This window comes from Astatotilapia calliptera, chromosome 8 (genome assembly GCF_964374335.1).
Source record: "Astatotilapia calliptera chromosome 8, fAstCal68.1, whole genome shotgun sequence".
NCBI lineage: Eukaryota > Metazoa > Chordata > Actinopteri > Cichliformes > Cichlidae > Astatotilapia > Astatotilapia calliptera.
In genome coordinates, this window is record NC_137429.1 from 18,458,625 (window position 1) to 18,481,401 (window position 22,777).

Consider the following 22,777-nt stretch of genomic DNA (forward strand, 5'->3'; position numbering starts at 1 on the left):
TCTGCCATTCTCCATATTTCTTATTCTTCCTTGAATGTTTTATAGGCTGATATGCATTTCACCATTGAGTCACTAGAACTGCTGTAGCCCAATTATTTGTCACATTGGCACAATATAAATTTGATCACATTCGCCAGTGAAGTGTTTACAATGTAGATTTAGAGCTGTAGGCCTGACTCCATGCCTCCCTATAGTGTTTAACTCTATAGGTAGCATAATATTAAATAACCAATTAATTGTGGATTTTACCAACAAAATGAACAAGTAAAGAACAAAAATGAATAGCAATCCAAGAATAACCTTTCAGAGGAAATTATATGTGAACAGAAGAGGAGCTTCAGGTTTGGTTACCTACACGAACAGTTACTGTACGCAGCAAAGAAAAGAAACAAGACCAATGAAAACAGACGTAACTGGTGGTCACAGCGAGACACAGTCAAGGTCATGTCTGTGTCGCCGCTCTCTCTGTAAATGAGCCAGTCTGCATAAGCCGAGCAAGGTCACAGTCTGATTCGGGGCGCCGTCATTAGAGGAACCAGACAATGAAGTTCAGTTTGTACGTTTGTTTGTATGCACCACAAACTTGGCCAGGCCTCACACAGGAGGGGGGCGGGGGGCACAAACTGGTATGCCATGGTGGGTGGTCTGTGCAATTTTATTATATCATACTCTTATATTTCATCTTCACTCTGGACCATTATTCTTTTATTCCTACCTGCCAGGGAATACAAAACTTGCTCTGACGCAAAAACTGCTTTTTGCTCCCATGGTGGTTCTGAAAGGCGTTGCAAGACAGGCTTGAAAGACACATTAGTGACCTTGACCCTTTTTAGACCGTTAAATGTACTCTGCAAAGATTGTTTAATAGGCAGGACTACTGGAGTTCAAAACCCAAAGTGCACCTTTTCCGGCTCACAGACTTAAACATGCATCTTGTTAAGAGTTCAGGAGCTCAGTGTGAAATGACAAAACCTTTATTGGGTTGCCACAAATATTTAAGGATTTAAATCCTCGATAAGTCCTGAATGGGAATGCTTTGATAAGCACCAAATGCTTAATCACCACACGGACTGAAAAAGCCTGACAGGTGTGATGGCAGCTGCTGGACATGACAATGAAACTGAGCGCACCAGCAAATTCATGTGCAACAGGATCAAAGTTGCTGCTGAATGTTGTTACAGCACACATGCAGTTGTCAACATTTCCCTTCACTGTTTGTTCAGGAATATTTTGATAGCTGACTAATGTTTGCTGCCTGCCAACCTTGTGATACTGTTCCATATCTATGCAATTATGCACTGCTGGAAGCATAAAGCAGGTATTAATTGTGGAAAACAATACCACATGCGATTTACAACACCCAAGAAACAATATGTAACACGATGTGTGCTTCACTGATAGCTGGAGTTAAATTAGACAAGTGTGAGGCGTGTTGTCTATCGAAACTGACATATCATGTGACACAGGAATGTAAATATAGGCGGTTTAAACTGTTGAGCATGTCACTGGCAGAAAAACTACATCTGTCTCCCTCTCAAAGGGGGGAAAAAAGCTGTTGTAGTTGGAGAGGAATGAGAGGCATCCGTTCTGCATATTTCCATGGCAGAGGTCATCCTTAAATATATGCTCTCTTTGTTGTTGACAAGGAATGAAGCAATTGCCACATGTGGATAATTTATAATGTTCATAATATCTAAAACATAAGGGTCAAGCTGCAGCTCTATGTCGACACAGACAAACCTCCTGAATACAGCCTGTGATCCCGTCATCATTTAATCCTATTACTGCACATATTTGGGTAAAACTGTGTCATAATCATTGCGCTACAGTCAAAAACCACCTCTGAGCTTTAATTAATCAGCTCATTTGTGAGTTCATATTTCCCCCCAGACATCTAAGAGAAAACCCATTCATGAATGTGGGGTTGACTGGGGCTGTGGACAGCCACATGAACTCAAGCACATAAATCCTGTTGTCAGAGCTGTCATAAGCACAGAAACATAAAGATGCTTCATTGTGAGTTATTAAACATAGTTCTCCCTCATACAAAACACGTTGATAGAATACAACATAAATGTTCTTTGACATTTATACATGCAAGTCCCAAGCTTTTGATTTGTTTTAAACCACCAATATTAAACTGAAAAAAGAAAAGAAAACTATACACTTCATGACATATAATATAACAATTTAAATTTGGCTGTTGTTCACTGGGCAAAGAAAGAATAAGTTCATTACCTGGTGAGTGGGTGGATCGACTTTGCGTTTTTTCTTCTGGTTCTGTTTGTTTGTCCTGGGGTACACAGTCAGAGCCTCCTGCCACCTGCAAATAATGAAACAGTGTAAGTGCTCTTCTAGTCTTAAATTCTGACTGCATAAACTCTGCATGCTTAATGGATTCATATACAAAGGGACAAAGTTTTCTGCAGCAAAGAATAAACTACGAAGCATGCCCCGACAAAGCGATACGTTAATAACACATTTACAACACTAAAGGCTAAAGCAGCAAAGTCAGCACAGTTTCATTTCTTAAAAGGTAGCCTATTCCAGCTCCATATTTGTAGTCTTGGACTCTAGTAAAGTAGCTTTTACAAATTCACAGTTCAAAGTACATCTCATTGAATTCTAATATGCATCATACTGAGCGTTTGTTTAGCCTCCTATTTCATCCTCTGCCTGAAACAAGCAGCTTCCCTTTAAGGCCTCCCTCTCTTTGGAACTACTTTGTTCAGTTTGGCTGCCTCTCACAAACAGAAGGTTTACACAGCAGGTGAGTGGGGCGTCTGAGCTCATAGCCTGAGCTGTGTCCGAGATGACCACATTAGCAAGATCTACTCTGACAGTAAATACAGGTAAAACTAGAAAGAAACCCTGGCTGTGTCAAAGCATTTAGGAGTATCTGAAGTCTGAGCTTTTGGGGTGGCACATACATATGCTTACTTCATTTTGTGATTCTGTGTCCATGTTTAATCTGAGAATCCACCAAAAACTAAGAGCATATTTATGACAGAAAATAAGAAAATGGTAGAGAACAAAAATCATAGAACATAACAGATCTTAATTTCTGTTTGCATATTCATTCTTTTGAAGTTATGCTTTAGTTAAAAAGATGGGGATAATGCATTTTGTTGGATATGGTAAACCACGGTGCTTTAACACCAGAAATATTTATACAGGTAACAGCGAATCTAGATCCTTACATCATCTGAATGAAGTGCTGACACGGACAGGGTTAGCAAATCTAGTGATCAACATTTTTAGGACAGAACACCAACACATGGCACTGTGTTCAAACTCTAATAAAAGTCAAAAGACATCTTAGAGGAGAATAACATAGTGAAAAATAAATTCCACTGTCAGGAAATGACAAACTTGAAAAGCTAATATGGTTCTGTGATGGCCTAGAACAAACACATGCATGCCAGATGATGATAGGAGAGTGGGAGGTGAATAGCGACAGAGCAGGTAGCATGATGAGGAGTGGGTGCTGTGAGTCACAGTTCCCTAAGAATAGCTATAATGTGCATCAGCCGGCCAGGGAGAGCGCAGTGCAGAAACACGCTTTAAACTGCAGGCTCAAATGAAGCCTGAAGTATGAAGATTACATTTTAGTACTGTAATCTAGGTCCTGCTGTAGAAGACTTTGTTAAGACAGGGAGAGGGTTAGAAAAGCAGGCAGAGCCAACAGTTCAAGAATGTGCACTGTCACTGCAGCGTAAATTACAACTATCTGAAGAGCACAGCACAAAGGAGACAGCAGGGGGCAGAGCAGTTTGGCTGCCACAGCAGCTACACACAGCCATACCACTTTATTTCTGTCACCACTGTCCATGCAACCCAGAAGACAGAGCAACACAAACCACACTGCCCACCTGAAGTCATTTCTTTCTATACATGTATCCAAATAATGGCAGGATGTGCATTTGCGAATCCTAATATAGTAGATGATTATGAGTACTATGATAGCAGGTTTTTACGTCTTACCCATTGATGATTTCTTTACACTCGGCCCGTATGAAGTACTCCTTCTCAGGGGTCAGGATGCACAGCGAGTTCTTCTGACCTGTCCTGGACTCGCCGTCGATGACATCAGAACACTGGTTCATATTGATTGTACCCTGGGGAAGCGTGCTGGGCTGAAGAGGCACAGGGAGAAAGTGGTAAGTGGGAAAGTTAACAGACGTGCTTGCAAATCCCTCCACATGGTCTGCCTTCTCACACAATCCGCCCCAGCATGAAATTTCATGCCAAGCTTGGCATGCCGCACACTGATAACAGTCTGTGCAAACGCAAATGTTCTTGTCACGGCTCACTTTCAGTATTTTGTGATTTGAGATATGCGTCGAAGCATTTAAACTGCGTTAATTCCATAATTGCCTTACATATGCAGCACTGCTCTAGGAAAAACATGATTTTACAAGAGGAAAAACTGCAGTTCTTTGCAGCTTTGATGTTATCAGCATGAAACTGTTATGAAGTCAATAATCAAGCCTGTATTACATTTTTAGTGAAGGTGCAATTTTATTTGTAGGATAAGTTAAATAAGCACATGTACCCAAAAATAAGATAAAAATGAATGACAAATTTCTCAAATGAACTCAACTGACTGCACTAAAACCGCATGAATGGCCCTGTGAAAGAAGTGCCTGTTACAGTACAAGTTCATAGGTTCATTACGTGGTTCGCTGTCTGATGCCTCGCCGCGATCTGCAAACACAGCTATGCAGACTGACACGGATGCCATCTGTCAGCAATAAATACCATGACCACAGGACTTTCTGAATAATACCACTTTGTGTACAATGACTTAGGGTTTCAATGGAAGTTTGTGTAAGTACACAACAGCTTTTTAAATGCACCACGGCTTATTTACAATGAATACAGACTAAGATCATATAATCTAGTTATACCAGTCAATGGCACTGCATTACTCATCTACAGTGTTGTAAAAATCATGGCTTTCTAAGAGCACCAAGGAGTAAAAAGACTTGTGCAGTTGCTTTCTTATGAAGACAGTAAAGAAGGCAAACAACTGCACAAAAGCAACCAGAAATATTACAAAGCTCTGACACCTGACTTTAATTCAGTCTGACCTCCAAATGACTTCCACGAGCCCTGAAAAAAAAAAAAAAAAAAAAAAAAAAAAAAAAAAAGCTAGAATAATCCTATCCTATGTTGACTGAGGGATTTAAATTTGTTCAATCAAGTAAGTGAGCACTGCGTATCTAATCTGTTCTACTAGCTTAGGACAAAAATATCTACAATTTTCTTTTCTGGAAAAAACTGAGATCACGATTATTAAATCGTTTTGCTCGCTGGCTTTAGAAATATCATACATTTATTGAGCTTAAATGGTCTTGGTGGAGCCCCATGAACTTTAATTTCAAGTCAACTGAACAACAAATGCAAAAGTTCTCTCTTTTTTTTTTTTTAAATAAGGGATTAAAAAGGACAGACAAAGCATACTAATGTAAAGGGATTTATAATACAATAAAACAAACAGCATTCTAGCAAAACAAAATAAAGCAAACTGACAAAGTTTACACTAAAATTCTATCAACTGCTCTAGCTTCACTAAAACAACCCCACATGCAGGGATCCGCAAGCTTTAACGTAGCAGACCAAAGATGATAAATTACAGCCCTCAGCAAATCTGCACTCATTACGAGAGAGCTGGAAAGGGAGAGAAAATTAAAAGGCCACGTAGTGATCCAATAGATCTGAATCAAGGACCCAAATAGTGCAGCTTAACTGTAACCTATCAGTAAGAGAGCAATTGAGGCCCATTTATGGCCTCTAATGTGGACAGAGAAATCCACAGTTGTGGTAACGCCACCCTGAGGGAAGATGAGAGGCCCCGTTTACTTTGTTGCTATTAATTGTCACTTTTTTACCACTTTCTATTTTGTAAGAGTCAAAATTTTGGCACTGAAAAAGAAGGTTTAAGAAGGTGAGGAGCAGGAGGACAGTAGGTTAGTCTAACAAGACTAACATCTATGCGGTGTATGCATGCAATAAAAATGGCGATTGGACATTGTTTTGGTTCAACAACTTTAAAATGGCCTGTAACCGAAGGGCTTTTGACAGTAGAGAGGCCAGGGCAACAGCCGGACTTGACACAGAGCCATGTAAACAACCCTTGGGACAGCTGGGCAAGGACTGAGTCCTGGTCCATAGTGGCTAGCCAGAGAGGCTGGAGTCAGCTTGACCTGAAAGCCCTGGTCTCACCCTCACAGAGACGTTGAAGATTTAAAAGACAGAGAGGAGGACCAGTAGAGGGTGAGAGGAGGGAGATTAAGGTCTTGAGCTAGTGGTCAAGCAGAACAGCAGTGCAGCAGGAAAAAAAATAAAATAAAAAGGGCTTTTGTGGACTTTGACTTTGGACTGCTCGGCCATCTGTCTGTGTAAACAAATCTAGAGTACACCACACATGTGGGCTTGTCCTTGAGCTGGAGTCAGAAGAGGATAAACGGCAAAAAATGTCTGATTCTGGGAACAGTTGTACAAGCAGCTTAAGGCCCTGGTTTAATAAGCACTGCATTGGATTCTCATGAACACAGAAAATAAATCAGACTGACAGCAGCTTCGATTAGGAACCTATTTTCATAGAGCAGCTCACCTCTGAGAGGGATTTCAGTGCTTTGACTGTAGTAGGAGGCAGCGCAGTAGGAGTACAGTAAATGTTTGCTGGAGCTGTGTGGCGACCAGCACGGGGTTCCTCTCACACATGTGCCCCCTCCCAGCTCCAGCACTGTGTCAGCTGAGCACCATACACTCCCCCACTTTGGTCCAGCCATAGTGCCTCTAGCCCCTAGCCCCAGGCCCCTGAACCCACACCTCTGTCACCTAACCTAGACCCATTCCACTCTCCCAGGGCCACCGCTCTTCACAATGAATCCTTTGTGAATCAGCACTAGTTCACATAATGTAGGATTGTCAGTCGCAACAGTCCACAGAGCAACTCCTCCCGTTAACCCTCAATAAGGAAATGACCGGGAGACAAGAGGCCCAAACAAATGTCCTTTTGTGGTCACAGCATGAAAATTATGAAGCCAGCATAAACTTATTCTTGTCTCTGAGGTTTCTTAGACAATAGTGGAAATACTCCATGGGAGTCGTTGAACAGAGTCCCAAAGGGAGGCTGGACAAATCAGGGAGAGATCCAATTTCTCCAGTCTAGCATGTGAATACTGAATCAGCAGCTGCAGGTAAAAATTTTAAGCTGTCATAACAATCTTTACATGAAAACTATGCAGTCGCATCATTTATAAACACTGTAAACTGTGGGATTAGATACATGCAAGGCTACTGTACTGGAAAATGTATGATTCATTTAATTCAGTTAATTTCCCAATTTTAGGATTTTGTTTTACTCACAGGCAATTCAGGTTTGGCTCAATTTTTAAAATTAACAGGTTATGAAAATAGACTCCCTTCTTAAACTGCTCATGTCATGCAAAAGCAAGAGACCGAAGCATTTTTTTACTTTGGATACTTCAGGTAGTACATTTTCATGTAGTATAATATGTGCATGTGTTAGGTTGGATACTAGAATTTCAAACTCGATACAGATACCCAGGAAAATACCATTGAAGATACCATGGGGGAAAAAAATTACAACTATAATATCAGACAATACTATTTCAAGATTTCGGATGTAGCACAAAAAAAAAAAAAAAAAAAAGAGGCAAAGAAATACCTACAAAGTGTAACTGTAGGGCGATATACACTTTACATATATGTTTTCAGCTGCTCCCTAATATCCCAAGGGGTGACCACAGCCGGATGACTTTACACAGGATGTAATTCCTTATGCAACCTTCCTATTTATGCAGGCTTTGGACTAGCACTAGCTCACAAGATAGCACATAAGCTTGGGAGCCCCTGAGGCTGGGTTTGTGCCTATTGGATAATCACTAATAGTTAAAAGGCTAACATGTTTGTTGGCCAGGTTATCAAAGCGGTTTAGCACTTTCACAGAATGGTCTACTGAAATCTTGAAATTCCTCAAAATATTCTGTTCAGTTTTCTTATTGTTCAAACACTGCACGTGTGTTCAGCTGCTAGTGGCTGGAGGGGTTGTGTGAAGACAGCTCTGTTCATATCAGTAGTGATGATAATTAATATTCAACACAACAGTAATGTTGAGTACTGATTAGTATCCAAGGAACAATTTGTTCCGATAACCTAACATTTAAGCTTATTTATGCAGGATGTGAACTTCAAACATGGCAAGTTGTCCACTTATTGGAAATGACTGCACCATTTGTGTGAACATTTGAAACTTGCCAAGCCTCCAAGCAAAGATAATATGAAACTTCTACCGTTATATGCCGGAGCACTAAATAATTCTACAACACAATCAATACCTCAAAATAATCGTCTGTTAGCTGGCACTGAAGAAAGTGCCAATGACACATCCTCCTACTAATGGCTGAAAATTGGTTGGTGGTCCTCCCTTTGTGCCCAGTTAATTTGGGAGTGTGAGATATGTGCAGATTTCCACAACTGACTTTGTGAGCAATACTAGTACAGCATCCAAGTAACTGTAGATAACTTCATCAGCGTGAAAGTGCTTACGCAGTCAAAAACAGCAAGTGAGGTTATTGAGGAAAACAATTAAAGACAACAGCAACTATTTCAAGTTGTACAGTCGGAAAGAACAGGGGGTGCTAATCATTAAAACCACTGACAATATCGCAGCCAGGATGCACTATTCTGCTCAGATGCTGTGTGGCAATATGGTGGTATTCATTAGAAACCACATCTGTTTATATAATGGTAATCAGTGAGTTCCATACATATCTTTGTGCCTGGGCTTCCTTTGCTCACTGCAATTCTGCAGCTAAGCAAAACAGCCCATTCTCCCTTATGACACAGTGGGAGAAATATTTGCTTCTTTTGGCAGCTCACTGATGGTCCGCTTTCTTTTTTTCCATTGCGAAGCAAATTCTCGTCCTCTGCCATCAACATTTTTGGGTTCGATTGACTCGTTTCTGTTCGTGGAAAGCGAGAGGCCGTTTGAAAATGACTCACGAAGATTGTGAGGTAAATTGCATTATACTGTGTGAGTCACAAGTTGCAATACATTTTCCAATACATTCAGTCAAGTTCTCACAGCATAATTGCAACTAAATATGCTGCCAAGGTTAGCTACGAACACCTGTCCGTTAATTAGAAACATCTGTTATTGGTTACTAGGTGCCACTCTGTCTGCCATCCTGTGTGGTGACAAATTCAAATGCTATGACTTCACTTCTTGAGTTACATTACTCGTCTTTAGACATGTACCAGCAGGCTTCTTTATTCTGCATCCAAAGCTATTCTAGTTTGATCATTTCAGACACTGGAGCCAAAAGAAAAGCCGATGAACTGGCGCCGTTTCATCCTGATTCACGTGCAAAAGCTTGAAATCAGGTCTCTTCAGGGTCCATCCTCTGCTTGCTACAAATAACAGCAATTATGCGATAAATTTTTCCATAGCAACTGAGAACAACAGGAGCAAACACACATTTTTTGATACCAGTAATTGAGCCAACAACCAGCTGCAGGGAAATATCCTCAGGTGCTATATGGATGGGAGTCACCTTTAGCTGTGCTGCAGAGGACCATCAAACCACCTCCTTCCCAAGCACATAATCATCATACAACAACAGATATACATTGTGATCAGGCTAGGAAATAGAGTTGAGAGATGTGTCACAGGCAACACTACAATCATCAAGTCCAACAGCCTCTCGGTTAGGTCATTTTACCTCCGTATTAAGACTGCTTTCAGCAGGCACAGTAACAGCCCCCTCTGTAACACTACTATAGGTCTGTACTCCAGCTAAACATATAGATGGATTAAAACAATAACAATAATCAAAATAAACCATGTGTTATAAAGTGCAGTCCTGTCAGGCATTCTCAGATACACCTCATCCCACTGGTATGCATTCTGGACTTTCAGACGGTAACGAAGCAACAGAGCTACAGCGGAGGCTGGAAGAACACAGCGCTAACACACAATATTATGTGAAAAAAAAAATGAACAAGAGCAAAGGAAAAACCACAGCACACATTTCACACATATTTGTAGAAGATATTTCAGAGAGGGTTGTGGGTGGCAGCAGCGCTTCTCTTCTTATGGAGAGTGGTGAGAGAATGTGGGTGGTTTAATGCTGTGTTAGGAGGCCAGCAGCCGACGAATGCAGAGGCGGAGGAAGATGAGGGTGAGTAAGTGATGATGAAGACCTTTCTTTTTTTGCCGCTTAGTACAGCAGGATTCTCTTCAAATGCAGGCTATGATTGCAATCGGTCAATCAAGTGCAGTAAACTACAACTATGTGAACCTGATCTCCGGCTGCCCGTTATGGTGGCAAGCCAACAATAGAATAATAAAAACACATGTAGTCACACAAAAGTCAAACAAGGCATTTACGGTAACGCAGTATCACTCAGCCAGGAGCTGTTGGTGTGACGCCTGTAATAATGACTACATAATAAAAAGCAGCAAAAGGCAGAGTGTGAGAAATCTGTCAGCCTATGTTGAAGTGGTGACAGAGTTGATGGGCTGGCAGCAGAAACAGGTGCTACAGTCGAGTTGTGTCATGTTGCCTTGGCTGTAAGATCTAAAAAGTTGTTGTTAGGGTGTGTGTGTGTTTACCCACAGATAACACCTTTTCTTTTTCTCCCAATAATCTTTGTGAAAGCTGCCCCTTTCTTCTCTGAATCATCTCAGTGTCAAAAATCATTATTTAATAATTTCTCATCTGCTCCTTGCCGTCTTCACTCCTTCTCCTGACTTATGAATGGAGCCTGTTATGTCTACTCACTGCTTATCTGTTCAGTTTATACCCTTCACTTGAGGTTGTAGAGACGGTGCCAAATAATTACCCTATGTGTGAAGGGACTGCATTGGTTTCTACGATACCAATCTCTAACCGAGAAGGGCTTTCTCTGCCAAGTCCACTGTCTCATGTCATACCTTCAATGAAAGTGATCCAACTTTATAACAAAATCTCCACCAAATTTTATTAAATTTGACTTTGCACCTTTTGCATACTCCCACTGACATTGAGACAAAATCATCTAAAAGATACCTCTGTTTGTCTGAGTAATAGGATGACAAACAAAGAATGCAAAGACTGTAAAGAAGCTTTTTTTGTTGTGCCACATGCTCCTGTCAGCAAAGTGGATCACAGAGACAGGAAACTGACCTTATGTAAAATCTTGGGTGGCTGGGAGCTGAATGCACAAATGCATGTCACATCAGTGCCGCAGTTAGATCCTAAAACACATTCATCAAGCAGTCCACCAGCCTAAATTCATTCCAACAGCTACTCTCCCAAATGAATGCTGGAAGCCCAGCGCATTAAGACTGTTTTGCAACACTGCTATTATCCATTGTTAGTCTTAAATGTTAATGATCTTAATCACTAACTTCTAGCACAGTAAACCCTAAAGCCACAGTTCTGTGGTCAGCTTTTGGCTCCAATGCAAAAACACAGCACTTGTTATAAGATTACAAGTTGCCTCCAAACACAACTGTCTGAAATGCTGCTGCACGCCATTCAGTGCACTGACACAGCACTTTGGAAAGTAGGCCAAAGTGAAAAGGTACCCGTTCTATGCTTGGTCTTCTGATGCTGTTGCAGTCTATAATAAAAACTTCTATAGTCACAGAAAAGGTTCATAAATACAAATAACTCAATTAAACAGCTAGTTTCTGCACCTTAGTCAGCTCTATGAAGAAATTACAGAAGACATGCAGGGAGATACCAAATAATTCTTCAGTCCAGTCGAGGCAGAATTTGCCCATCAAGCCAAAAGGAATGGAAGGGAAAATGGAGGAGGCACAGGAAAATGTTTCTTCACTTAATTAAGTTAATACATCAACTGTGGAGCTAGCTTTTTTTCCCTACAAGGATGAAAAGCAGCGTAATCAAAACAGCAGTGACAACAATTTCAAGCAACGAAGCGAGGATTCATCAGGTAACAAAACTTTCCAGATTTCTTTATGCGTTCTAGGACCAGACACCATTAAAACTAAAGCACCATCTGGTCATTGTGACAGGCCAAAACAGTCAGCCATAATTTTAAAAAAAAATTAAAACAAACAAACAAACAAAAAAATAAAAAAAAAACTGCTCACTGATGATGAAGGCAACATGTTTTTTCCACAAAGCTATAAGTACTGTATTACAAGAACTTTTTAAAAATTGCATCCATGAGTCATTTTTGATAGCTAAAGTTACAAAGAAGGTGTGTGCTTGTTGCCTTAAAGCTGAGAGAAAGCACAGAAGAGAGAGGACCACACTGAGGGTGCAATCGCTGGAAGCAAGCCAGAACACGGCTGTTGGAAAAGGGAATTTTGGGCCAGCTCCTGAGGAAGCTGGAGCAGGTTATTAAAGAGAGAGTCGCTCACCCAACAACAATTAGCAGCAAGCCAAAATCTTCAACTCCACGTAATGTAGGTTTTATAAGCTTGAGCTACTCATTAAAAGAGGCCCACATAAGTAAAAACATCTACTGGGAGACATTTTCACCTGTATATCAAACATACTTGAAGCTGAAAGTGTGCACCATCACATATGAATCCTATTCTTATCCTGTAATTGTAAGCAGTGACCAGACGCAGCTCTGAGGCTGCACTTTTTAAAGATACCTTTGCTGCAAAGCCCTGACATTAACAGGTGACAGGATTGCTGGGTCACCATGTTGAGGCAAAAGGTCAAAGGTCACCTAATACAGCTGCACCTGTCATGTCTCTGAAAGACATTCAACTGCAGCTGTGGCCACTACAGGCTATCCCAAGGCAATGGCTTCAAATCTAAGGCTAGCCTACAACTGAACTTCGAACTGAGGTGCTAACCAAATCAAAAATTACAGTTACAGGAGGTTTATTTTAAAACGTGTGTCCAAAATGTATCTAGCCCAAAAAAAGTAATCTAAATATATTGGGAAGCATTTTTTGGTTTGGTTTTAAATGTATGTTTTTTACTTTCACTTTGCCTGCCAGTGTCCCTGCGCCACCACCACTGAACATGCAGACCTTCCCACTGTTTTATTAGCACCCGTCTTGGAGCTAGCTAACCTCTCACCCTGATACTTTAAATGAAATCTTTTGTCAGTGTCCTGGTCTGGTGTTTAGAACAAACTGAGCGAGCAGTCTGCCAGGCCCCGTTTGGCTTTATAGAGCAGGGAGGGGTTTAGGGGGGGAAAAGAAGTTACACAATACTGGTGGTTGCTCTCCCCCAGCACAAACAGTTTATTTGCCAGACAGAGCTGGAATGGAAGAGAGAGATACAAGACAGTGGCAGGATAAGTGAGCGGTAAAAGGACGGGAAAGTAAATTGGACTGAGTAATGTATAAGTGAAGTTCTTGTTTAGCCAAATCCTCCAGGAATAAGCCTTTTTCTGGTTAATGAATGGCTGGAAATCATTAAAAAGTACAAGAGAGTGACTGAGGGAGGGTTGAAACGAAGGATGGTAAAAGGATATTCTGAAAACTTTTCACCACGGCACAGTACTCGTCCACAGTCAACCAGAATTCAACTAAACCTCCTTCACATTCGCCAAGAGAAATATGACACAAGAAAGAAAGTGCAAAGTCACAGTCAGCTAAAGTCCCACATAAACACAAAATGGAGACCTGGCACACTTTTAATGATCCTGTCAACAGTCTCTCTCTCACACACACACACACAGCCAATATAATCACTATGGTATGCCCTGAACTCGAAGTTCAGGTCGCTGCCATGGTAAGCGAGGTTCTAAATCAGTATTCGAACACCATCATTGCTGTTGATGCCCAAAATCCCACACAGTCCATGAAATAACAAACAGTAGTCCAACACCCTGCATAACCTTAATTATTATAATCTATTCTCACACAAAGGCATTTAACCGTGAATACCATGCGATGCACTAAGGTTACCAGTACCAATATGGACACAGTGGCACAAAATGTGTTCACAACTACAACAGCAAAGTGTCTTTAAAAAAAAAACAAAAAAACAAAAAGTGTTTCACTTCAGAATTTGCAAAGATAAAAGTATGTGTTTGCTACTTTACATAATAGCTTACACATAACCTACCCCTCTAGCAATTGTGAAGGGGATGTGAGTGACATATATTTTGGCATAATTGTAAGTCCATCTTTTGTCGCTACAGTAATTTCAGCGCCATTATTTGCAGGCATATTAAACCATCTGGCTGTGGAACACACAATCACTATGAACAAAGGGAAGCTAGTGAGAAGATATGAAAATATAAAACTTTAAATTACATTTTATATTTAAGAGAAAACAACTAAACACAAATAAAAGTAACTGATAGCAGCTCACAGATAGGCTAAGCCCACGAGTTTAATATTTAGAGGACAGACTTGGTCCTGAGCCAGTTACAGGATACTGCTGACTGAAGAAAAGGAAATGTCTCAGAGTATTTATATCCGCCATATCCAGAACAATGTGGTCACTAAGACAGAGACAAAAACTAAGGAGCAAAGATAAGAATACAGATGGAGAAATTCAGGCCAAAAGCATAACACAGAGCAAGACTGGTAATATATTAACTGAATATGCAGCCTAGCCCATCTTTCCTAAGACCCTTCACCGTGTTTAGTTTAGTTGAGTCATACTCTCTTGGTAATAGCAAACTTGCATGTCAACACTCAGTTGGAGAGTGCTCATGCATCTTTTCGTATCTTTACTGAACACACTGAGCAATCACAACACAGGCTGGAATAAGCAAGCGAGTCAGGTGTTCTACGAGGTTGGAAGACTGGGTCATAGATTAAAGCCTCCCTAAAGAAACCAGTGTGGTTACTGACAGTCTTCTGTTGTGAGTCATGCCTTAATCACCACTGTTTTCACTCGATGTTCATAGAAGCATTTCAGAGTTGTGAAGTGAAGAAGTGACAAAAAGATTTTAAACAATAGGACCCATTGTCTTCAAATGACAAAAACATATTTTCACGCACAACACTTCTGCGATTATCTCCCATGGACAGAGAGACAAAGGTGGAGAGAACGAGTGAGCTACAAACATATATCAAAGCCAGCATATTGCTGAATCTATGCTGTGAGGTATGAAGGCATTTCTGAAGGCCCAAAAAAGATGGTTCAGCCTGATCGAGGCAAGGTGGACCTACTGAAGTGGCCAATAGGTACATAGAGATATTCAAGAAAGAAATACTCTATCCACATCAACTAGATGTGGTACTCGAGTGTGTGTGTGTTCACTTGGATTAACTGCCTTTAATGAGCTGAAACTAACTGGATCTTAGAGAGCGAGAGCAAGAGAGAGAGGCTGACATGCATCACGCTTGTTTAGTCAATAAGAGACATCAACAGAAAAAAAAAAGTTGTGTCTTAGGTCATAAAGCTACAAATGACAAATCACTGTTGTCTTAGGATGATGATGCTTCTACAGAACAATGTTTTCATGGAAAAACAGTACTTTGAACCAGAGCACAGGAGTGGTGTGTTATTTAAAAACCCCATGCTCTCATTAACACACTTACTCACATAGCACTTTGTGCTTGTGAGCTGGCCTGAAGCATGACCTTACTTCATCATGCTGGCTATCGTCAGGCGAAATCATTCACAAAGACAGTGCTGCACTAAAAACTTTGTCTCCCAGCATTTGCATGGAAGTTTGCAAACACTCACCACTTCCCAGGTGTACTGAAACCTAGCATCACTTACAGGACTCCAAACCTGTGTGTCTGGGGCCTTAGGAATCAGTTTCACGCACAGCCAACCAGTCGCGAGAACAAAAATTGTACCTTAATGACTGGTGGTTGCTATGCGACCACCAACCAGCCTTCAGACCTGTGTGACTGTTTTTATTGTAAGCTAGCTGTTGAGCCTGTTGTTTGTGCTTTAATGACTTTAGCATATACTCATCCAATTCCATCATCAAGCTATGAAATTTCAAATCAGGCAGGCCTGTGTTGTCATTTTTGGTTGGTTGTGCCAGAGCAACAATGCTTACCGAAGTTGGCCCTCTTACTGTAGTGAAACTTTATCAGCCAACAAGTCAGAGCAATGATAAGATCTTCAGTGCAAAATTGGGAATTTAACTAGGACACAACAGGGACAAAAAAGAAAAAATCCCCACAAAGTCCCCATTTCTGCACACAGAAACAAAAACAAGGGAATTCTTGTTATAAATGTACCACACTGGGTGAAAGCTTTATGACTGGGGGTTGCTATTCAGCTGAATGTCAGTTACAGTGCTGCAGATCCTGATTATTACAAGCTGTATGAATTGCTCTTCCCATGGTTTTGTGGCTTTGTGCACTGGGTATAGTGACCCAACTGTAATCCATTACTGTTTACATTCCAGCAGATCAGTTCCTACTGGAACCATGGGGAAGGAAGGGCAGGGGTTAAATAAGACTCTCACGCACCATATCTCTACAAAACCAACATATGCCTAACCCAGAAACCATATTCAGTGCTCTAATATGGAGAGATTATACCACTTCTATCCACCAGAGCTGCAACGAACGTTTATTCTTGTCCCTTTGTGCTATAACGCAAACAAATGTACTTCATGTGGTTCACACTTCTTTCTCCACTCATTTTCTCATCGCTTGCTGTGAGTGGAAGACTAGAGCACCTCTAAGTATTCCTAATTTGATGGGGTGGGGTGGTAAAACTCTACTTATTCCCCCACATAGAGTGGCCTGGAGGCAAGAAACACAGCTCAAAAGCCATGCCCACTCATCCATCCCCTAGCTCTCACCCCAAACAGACACTCACTGCGAAACGTTTAGATTCATGTTTCTCAGGTGCAAAAAAAGAGAGAATTTACGCATGTTTCAGCATGTGAAAAGGTTTTACAAGGCTTGAAGGCAAATACAGGCCGGGGCTCTATGGGTTCATGTCAGAGATTAAGCAGAGATGCAGCCGGACCTGTGTGTATCTCAAGTTAAAAGAATGCACAAATGTGTGGGAAATGGAAGGAAGTTTGTCTAAAAGAAAAAAGAAAAAAGAAAAAAAAAACCTCTCAGTTCTTGGACAAAGCTATGGGGCAGAAGTCCACTATTTGAATTCCAGTAAACACAGCAAATTAATCGAGCCAAGATGAAATGTGAATGACTTAAACAGCTAAAACATCATGAGAACATCATGTTCTCGTTGAATACGGCTGCGATACAGACTGCAGTCAATACAGTCTAAAGGCAAACGCAATCCAAGTGTATCTGAAAGGGTCTTTTGTGTACTGCAACTCAATAGGGAGCCTCACTTCATTCGCAGGTATACTGTGCTTGTTCAGCCTGGGATAAAATACATTAAGCGAACAGCGTGATAACACAACCTGCACTGTGTTCCCGCAAAGGTCTCGAAATACAATGAAGAAATACTGCACACACACCACCCTCAACGTTAATAAGAGATTAGCAATGCACAAGCCTGATGATTCAGTGTGACCTCAGACGCCACAACACAAGAGTGATAAATTCCCAAAGAGGAAAGTTTAGATCACATAATGAAGAGCATGTTTCAGTTAGAATAGGTTATCTATCGGTCAAAGGACGTTCACTGGGTGCGAGGTGATGTGTAGGGCATTTGACTGCACAGTGAAGGTTATTAGAGTATGGGTGTTGATCTTTCTGACTCTCGCTGTCATTAAAGCAGCTTTCCTGACAGTTTTTCTCATCTACATACCTGCCCTCACTCTGACGTGATAATGGATCTGGTGTGAGAGGCTGTTTCTCTCACCACACTTGGACAACTTCAACACACAATTATGTAATTTGTCTTATTTGTTTTTATGTTTAACTCAAACTTATCGTAAAACCCACCTTCTGCATCTGTTCTCTGCAAACAAGGAACACTTTAATAAAGAGCTTACTCAGAACTTGCAACACCTGTTCCAGACGTGTCCTCTGCTCTCTAGTACCCTCTTTCACAGGTAGGCGCACACACACACACACACACACACACACACACACACACACTTCAATTCAGCCTTGCACATTTGTTCTGATGCTGTATCTGATGTTTTTGTCCACAGCCACAGCAGAAAGGCTTGCTCGACAGAGCCTAGAGACAACTTCAGCGCTCAAATCCGTGCTTTGCTTCCAGTCTGTTCTGTCCTATATCAGTCAGGTCAGAGACCTCTAGAGCTCTCAACAAAACTGAGAATCTGCCCCATGCATCAAATACCATGGTAAACTGCCGGTGGACAAAAGGGACAAATCGTGTTGCCTCAGCAACGCTGCCTGGACAAAACTGTGTTAGTCTGCTTTTAGAACAATCCAGCTGGTGCATTCAGCAAATACTGGGGACTGAACTGCAAGTGAGCTTGCTAAATAATTATGTCTTCTCTCCATATTTGCAAATACCAAATAAAACAACACGTATTCTGTGAACTAGTGGCACATTTTCAGCTATTCACACTCAAACAGCAACAGTAAACAGTTCTCTTTATCACAGTTCTCTTTATCGTTTTTACTGCTGCTACATTTTACCCCTCTCTTTACCACTTGTCTTGTGCACATAACAGCTCTCCAGAGCCACTGCTGCTCTTAGCAGAAAATCGTGGCAGTGGTGTGTCATGTTAGCTGTTCACTGTAGGTGGGCAACCCCAAATCAATGACTTCAAGTACTGTGCTCCCTCCCAGGTTTTTGCTAGTCCATTCCTTTCCCACAGAGCCATGCCACATCCTGCAGGTTGGAACCTCAACCCATCTGGGTTTGGTTAAGCCAAGACAGAAGAGCCATAAAAAAAAAAAACCAGGCTAAGAGCAAAACAGAGGGGAACCTCCTCATTTACAATCATAACGAGTGCTCCCAAAATTGGGTTTTGATGTGGTTTAGAGGAACGTTATACTGGCGAAAGCTGGCAAACTTTAAAAATCAATTTAGTTCATCTGATCTTAATGTTGACCAGTGTTTGCCATACAGACTACAATAAATCAAGAATATTTTGCGACATATTTTACCATTTTTCCCCCTCTTTAACATTTATGGACATCCTCTAGCTCTTACACTCAACAAAAATATAAACGCAACACCTTTGTTACTGCTCCCATTCCCCATGGGATGGACGTAGACCTAAAATTCATTCCAGATACACAATATAACCATCCCTCCCAAACAGTGGTCACAAATCAGTCCAAATGTGTGGTAGTGGGCACATCTGCTATATTGAGATAATCCATCCCACCTCACAGGTGTGCCACATCAGGATGCTGATCTGACATCATGAGTAGTGCACAGCCATTGAAGTGGAGTGGACCAACATTCCACAGGCCACAATTGACAATCTGATAGACTCCATGCGACGATGTGTTGCACTGCATGAGGCAAATGGTGGTCACACCAGATACTGACCGGTTCTGGGTCCCCAGACCCCCAATAGTGCAAAAAACTGCACATTCCAGGGTGGCCTTTTGTTGTGGGCAGTCTGAGGTACACCTGTGCACTACTCATGATGTCAGATCAGCATCCTGATGTGGCACACCTGTGAGGTGGGATGGATTATCTCAATATAGCAGATGTGCCCACTACCACACATTTGGACTGATTTGTGACCACTGTTTGGGAGGGATGGTTATATTGTGTATCTGGAATGAATTTTAGGTCTCTACGTCCATCCCATGGGGAATGGGAGCAGTAACAAAGGTGTTGCGTTTATATTTTTGTTGAGTGTATTTTGAAAATTCAGTCACTGTTAAACAGCTAGTCCCAACTTACCCTGTGTTTTGTTACCATACTAGCTTTCTGATCTGTTCAAGCAGTCCTGATATCATTCAGCTGCTCTGAGCATGTGAATGAAGACCTGACTGGAAACAAAGCAGAATACCAATTTGTTATCTGTTGTCATAAAGTATGTAAATGATTAATATGTTTAAATGTAGGTTCGCCTCCTATCACACATGCACATTTGCAAATGGATGGATGCAACGCCCTTACTACTGCTATAAATACAATCTAATCTTTGGAAAGTAATGATTATTGTGGCTCCTTGATGTGTTCCATGCCAAATATTAAATTTTTTCTAATCTCAATACTAATCGAATTGAAAACAGCCTAATAACAATGTCAGATATGTACACCATTTAGCCAAGTTTGTGCAGCTCTTTATTCAACTGAAAACAATTATTCTAATTAGCCTCGTGTGACAAGCGAGGCTCTATATTTAGTGGCACTTGATATTTCAAGCTCCAGACCCTTATTGTCCCTATACTTTTGATCCTCCACTCAGAAGAGGGATGAAAACACAAAGAGTGACATCCAGAGAGAACACTGAACGGAGGGAGGACATCCGCCACTTCACTTGTCTCTTCCTCATCATCTATGTTTCTTTCCATGTCATCCTCCTCCTCCATTCAGTGCCTCACAAACGAGCCTCAATATGAAGAGCACATTAGGGCCACTGCAGGATTTAAAAGCTATGTTCAGACAGATTTTGTTAGCCAGTGGTTTTATTTTATTCCAGTAAAAACAGTGGAAATAGACATAATTTAAGGTTGCTCACGTGCTGTCGTGTGCATGTATCTCAAGAGTTGTCAACTATATTGTACATGATATATCGCTGTACCTAGGGGGGAGGGGGGGGGGGGGGGGGGCGGAATAGTATAGTAGTTCCTGAGGGTTGGTGGCTGTTGCTGGGTAAAAATGTGTGCACAAATCTTCTAGTGATTCCTTTGGCTGCTAGCAGATTGCCTGCAGTTTTTCACGTTTGTCTGCAAATACTTGCTAACTACTAGCTGAGTGGTAGTTAAACTTGAAAAAGTGTGAGAAGAAGCTTCGCTTTAGCCAAATGTTTTTTTGTTTTTTAAATTGGTGCAACTCTTACTTTCAAGGAAAACCAGTCCGTCAATGCCAGTCAACCTACAACCCAGCATTAAGCTAGCAATTGTCATGTGTCTGCAAGACTTCAACTGTGAGAATGCAATAACTGTAAAAGGACTTAATATGAGGAGAAAAAAAAAAAAAAAGAATGCCACACTGCACCCCAGCACCTGTTCCCTTTATTACATCAAACCTCACACTAGCTTTTCTACTAAAATACCACAATGTGAAAGGGTCAAAGTCAATAAAACAAATACCGTTTCATCTACTTCTGCTTTCACCTCATTTCAAAACACATCCTACGCTTAAAAAAGGCTGTTGAACACTGCTTGGGTCAATCAATATTCAGCATGCCTACATCTTACAGTGCCAATAAAACCGACAAACTAGATTCCTGAACCAAGTCGACTACAAAACTCAAGCTCAGACAGAAAGTCTACATACTAATTTTATAATTACTACATAGATTTTAGTCTACTGACTAAATATAACTCGGTGATTTAATATGTCAGTCAATAAGTGGTTTTTCCAGTCTTTCCTTTAAGAACAGGAAGTAACCACGGGACACCTGCACATCAAGTGCACAGTGTAGTAACCACCTAAATAAACACACAAAGCTAGGTACATAACTTTGAATGTCAACACCACACGCTCATTCCTTTTCACACTACTGTATAAGCAGGCTTAGTGTTTAGCACGTTCACTAAATACGTGGTTGTATGGAACAAAGGACTAGTGCTAACCATGTGTAGGCTGCCTCATCAATCTCACATTTTCAGCACTTGCATCAAAGTTTTTCTTTGGTTTTAAAACAACTAATTTTGCACAGAAATCATGTAACTAGCATTTCTTGTCAGATAAACTAAACTTGCAACTAACAATGAAAAAAATGATCACACTTTATTATCATCTTACAATAAATACAACTTTATTACAGTAACAATTGCCACTGTAAATTATTAAATAGTAGCCAAAGCCTCTGGTTTAACTCAAGTGAAAAGAGAGCAGTCCTTTGATGTGAAGCAGGAAAAAGAAAGAAGTGAAAGTTTTAACGTCTGTTCCCCTTATGCGTCAAACTGCTGATGGAGTTGTTTGTTTTCAGAAGTCAAAGAGAGGGGAAAAAACTTCCCTTTTATTTATATGCTGCAAATTTTCAATGTCATAGTAGCAGCAATGAGGTGAACAAGGCTGTGTAAATGAGCAGATCATGGTGCATTATAACACAGATACACTGAACAGTATGCTGCTGTTTGTTTGAACCATGCTTTGGTTGTTTAGACTGTGCCACCAGCTATTAACGGTCACAGACAAGCTTCAGAATATGAACAAAACAGGCAACAAAATAATCATCAGCTGACAGGAAGGAAGCTCACCATTTCATCCAGAGCATAGCGAAGTAAGCCGTGCTCGTAGAGGATAAAGAACCTCCTCTGCCATTTCTGTAACAAGACAAAAAAAACAACAACAAACAAATCTGTCATTACGGACATGATCACACAAAAGATATCAAACCATAGTCATTTTATATATATATAATAAAAAAAAATTTAAAAAAAGAAGCCTCACAAGAAGTTGTGCCAGTATTTATCATATCAATCATTACACATTTTATAACTCTGGGCATGAGAGTCAAACACAGACTTGTGGAAGGCCAATAAATTTCTAAAGCCTGAGATTATTTTGCTGGATCTAGAAACTCCAGTGAAAAGCTTGAACACACACCTTAGGGTATAAAGACCGCACACACACACACACACACACACACACACACACACACACACACACACACGGAAGTGCAATCAAGTTTTTGGAAACAGTTGCTATACAGCAGTAAGCAAGTAATGCTGGCACACTTTCCTCTTACGGGACATCACAAGGCTTTCAAGCTGTGACAAGCTGGACAACATTTTTATCAGCATGCATCAGCTGCATTCGGTCATTAAGATTTCAGATAGTTGTAAAGAAAAGGAAAACAA

General features: G+C 40.9%; 1 protein-coding gene across 8 annotated transcripts in view; it reads right to left on the reverse strand.

The window, feature by feature from the left end:
• Positions 1 to 22,777, reverse strand: part of mpripa (myosin phosphatase Rho interacting protein a) — a 52,940-nt gene that overhangs the window by 24,797 nt on the left and 5,366 nt on the right. For all 8 annotated transcript variants that reach the window (XR_013911001.1, XM_080305548.1, XM_026178766.2 and 5 more), the window contains exons 3-5: positions 22,175 to 22,240; positions 3,985 to 4,136; positions 2,239 to 2,323 (exon numbers count right to left, since the gene is read on the reverse strand). Coding sequence is in view for 7 of the 8 variants with exons in the window: in XM_080305548.1 (XP_080161674.1) it covers positions 2,239 to 2,323; positions 3,985 to 4,136; positions 22,175 to 22,240 (303 nt within the window). In the remaining variant the exon portion in view is untranslated. The remainder of the gene's footprint in view (positions 1 to 2,238; positions 2,324 to 3,984; positions 4,137 to 22,174; positions 22,241 to 22,777) is intronic.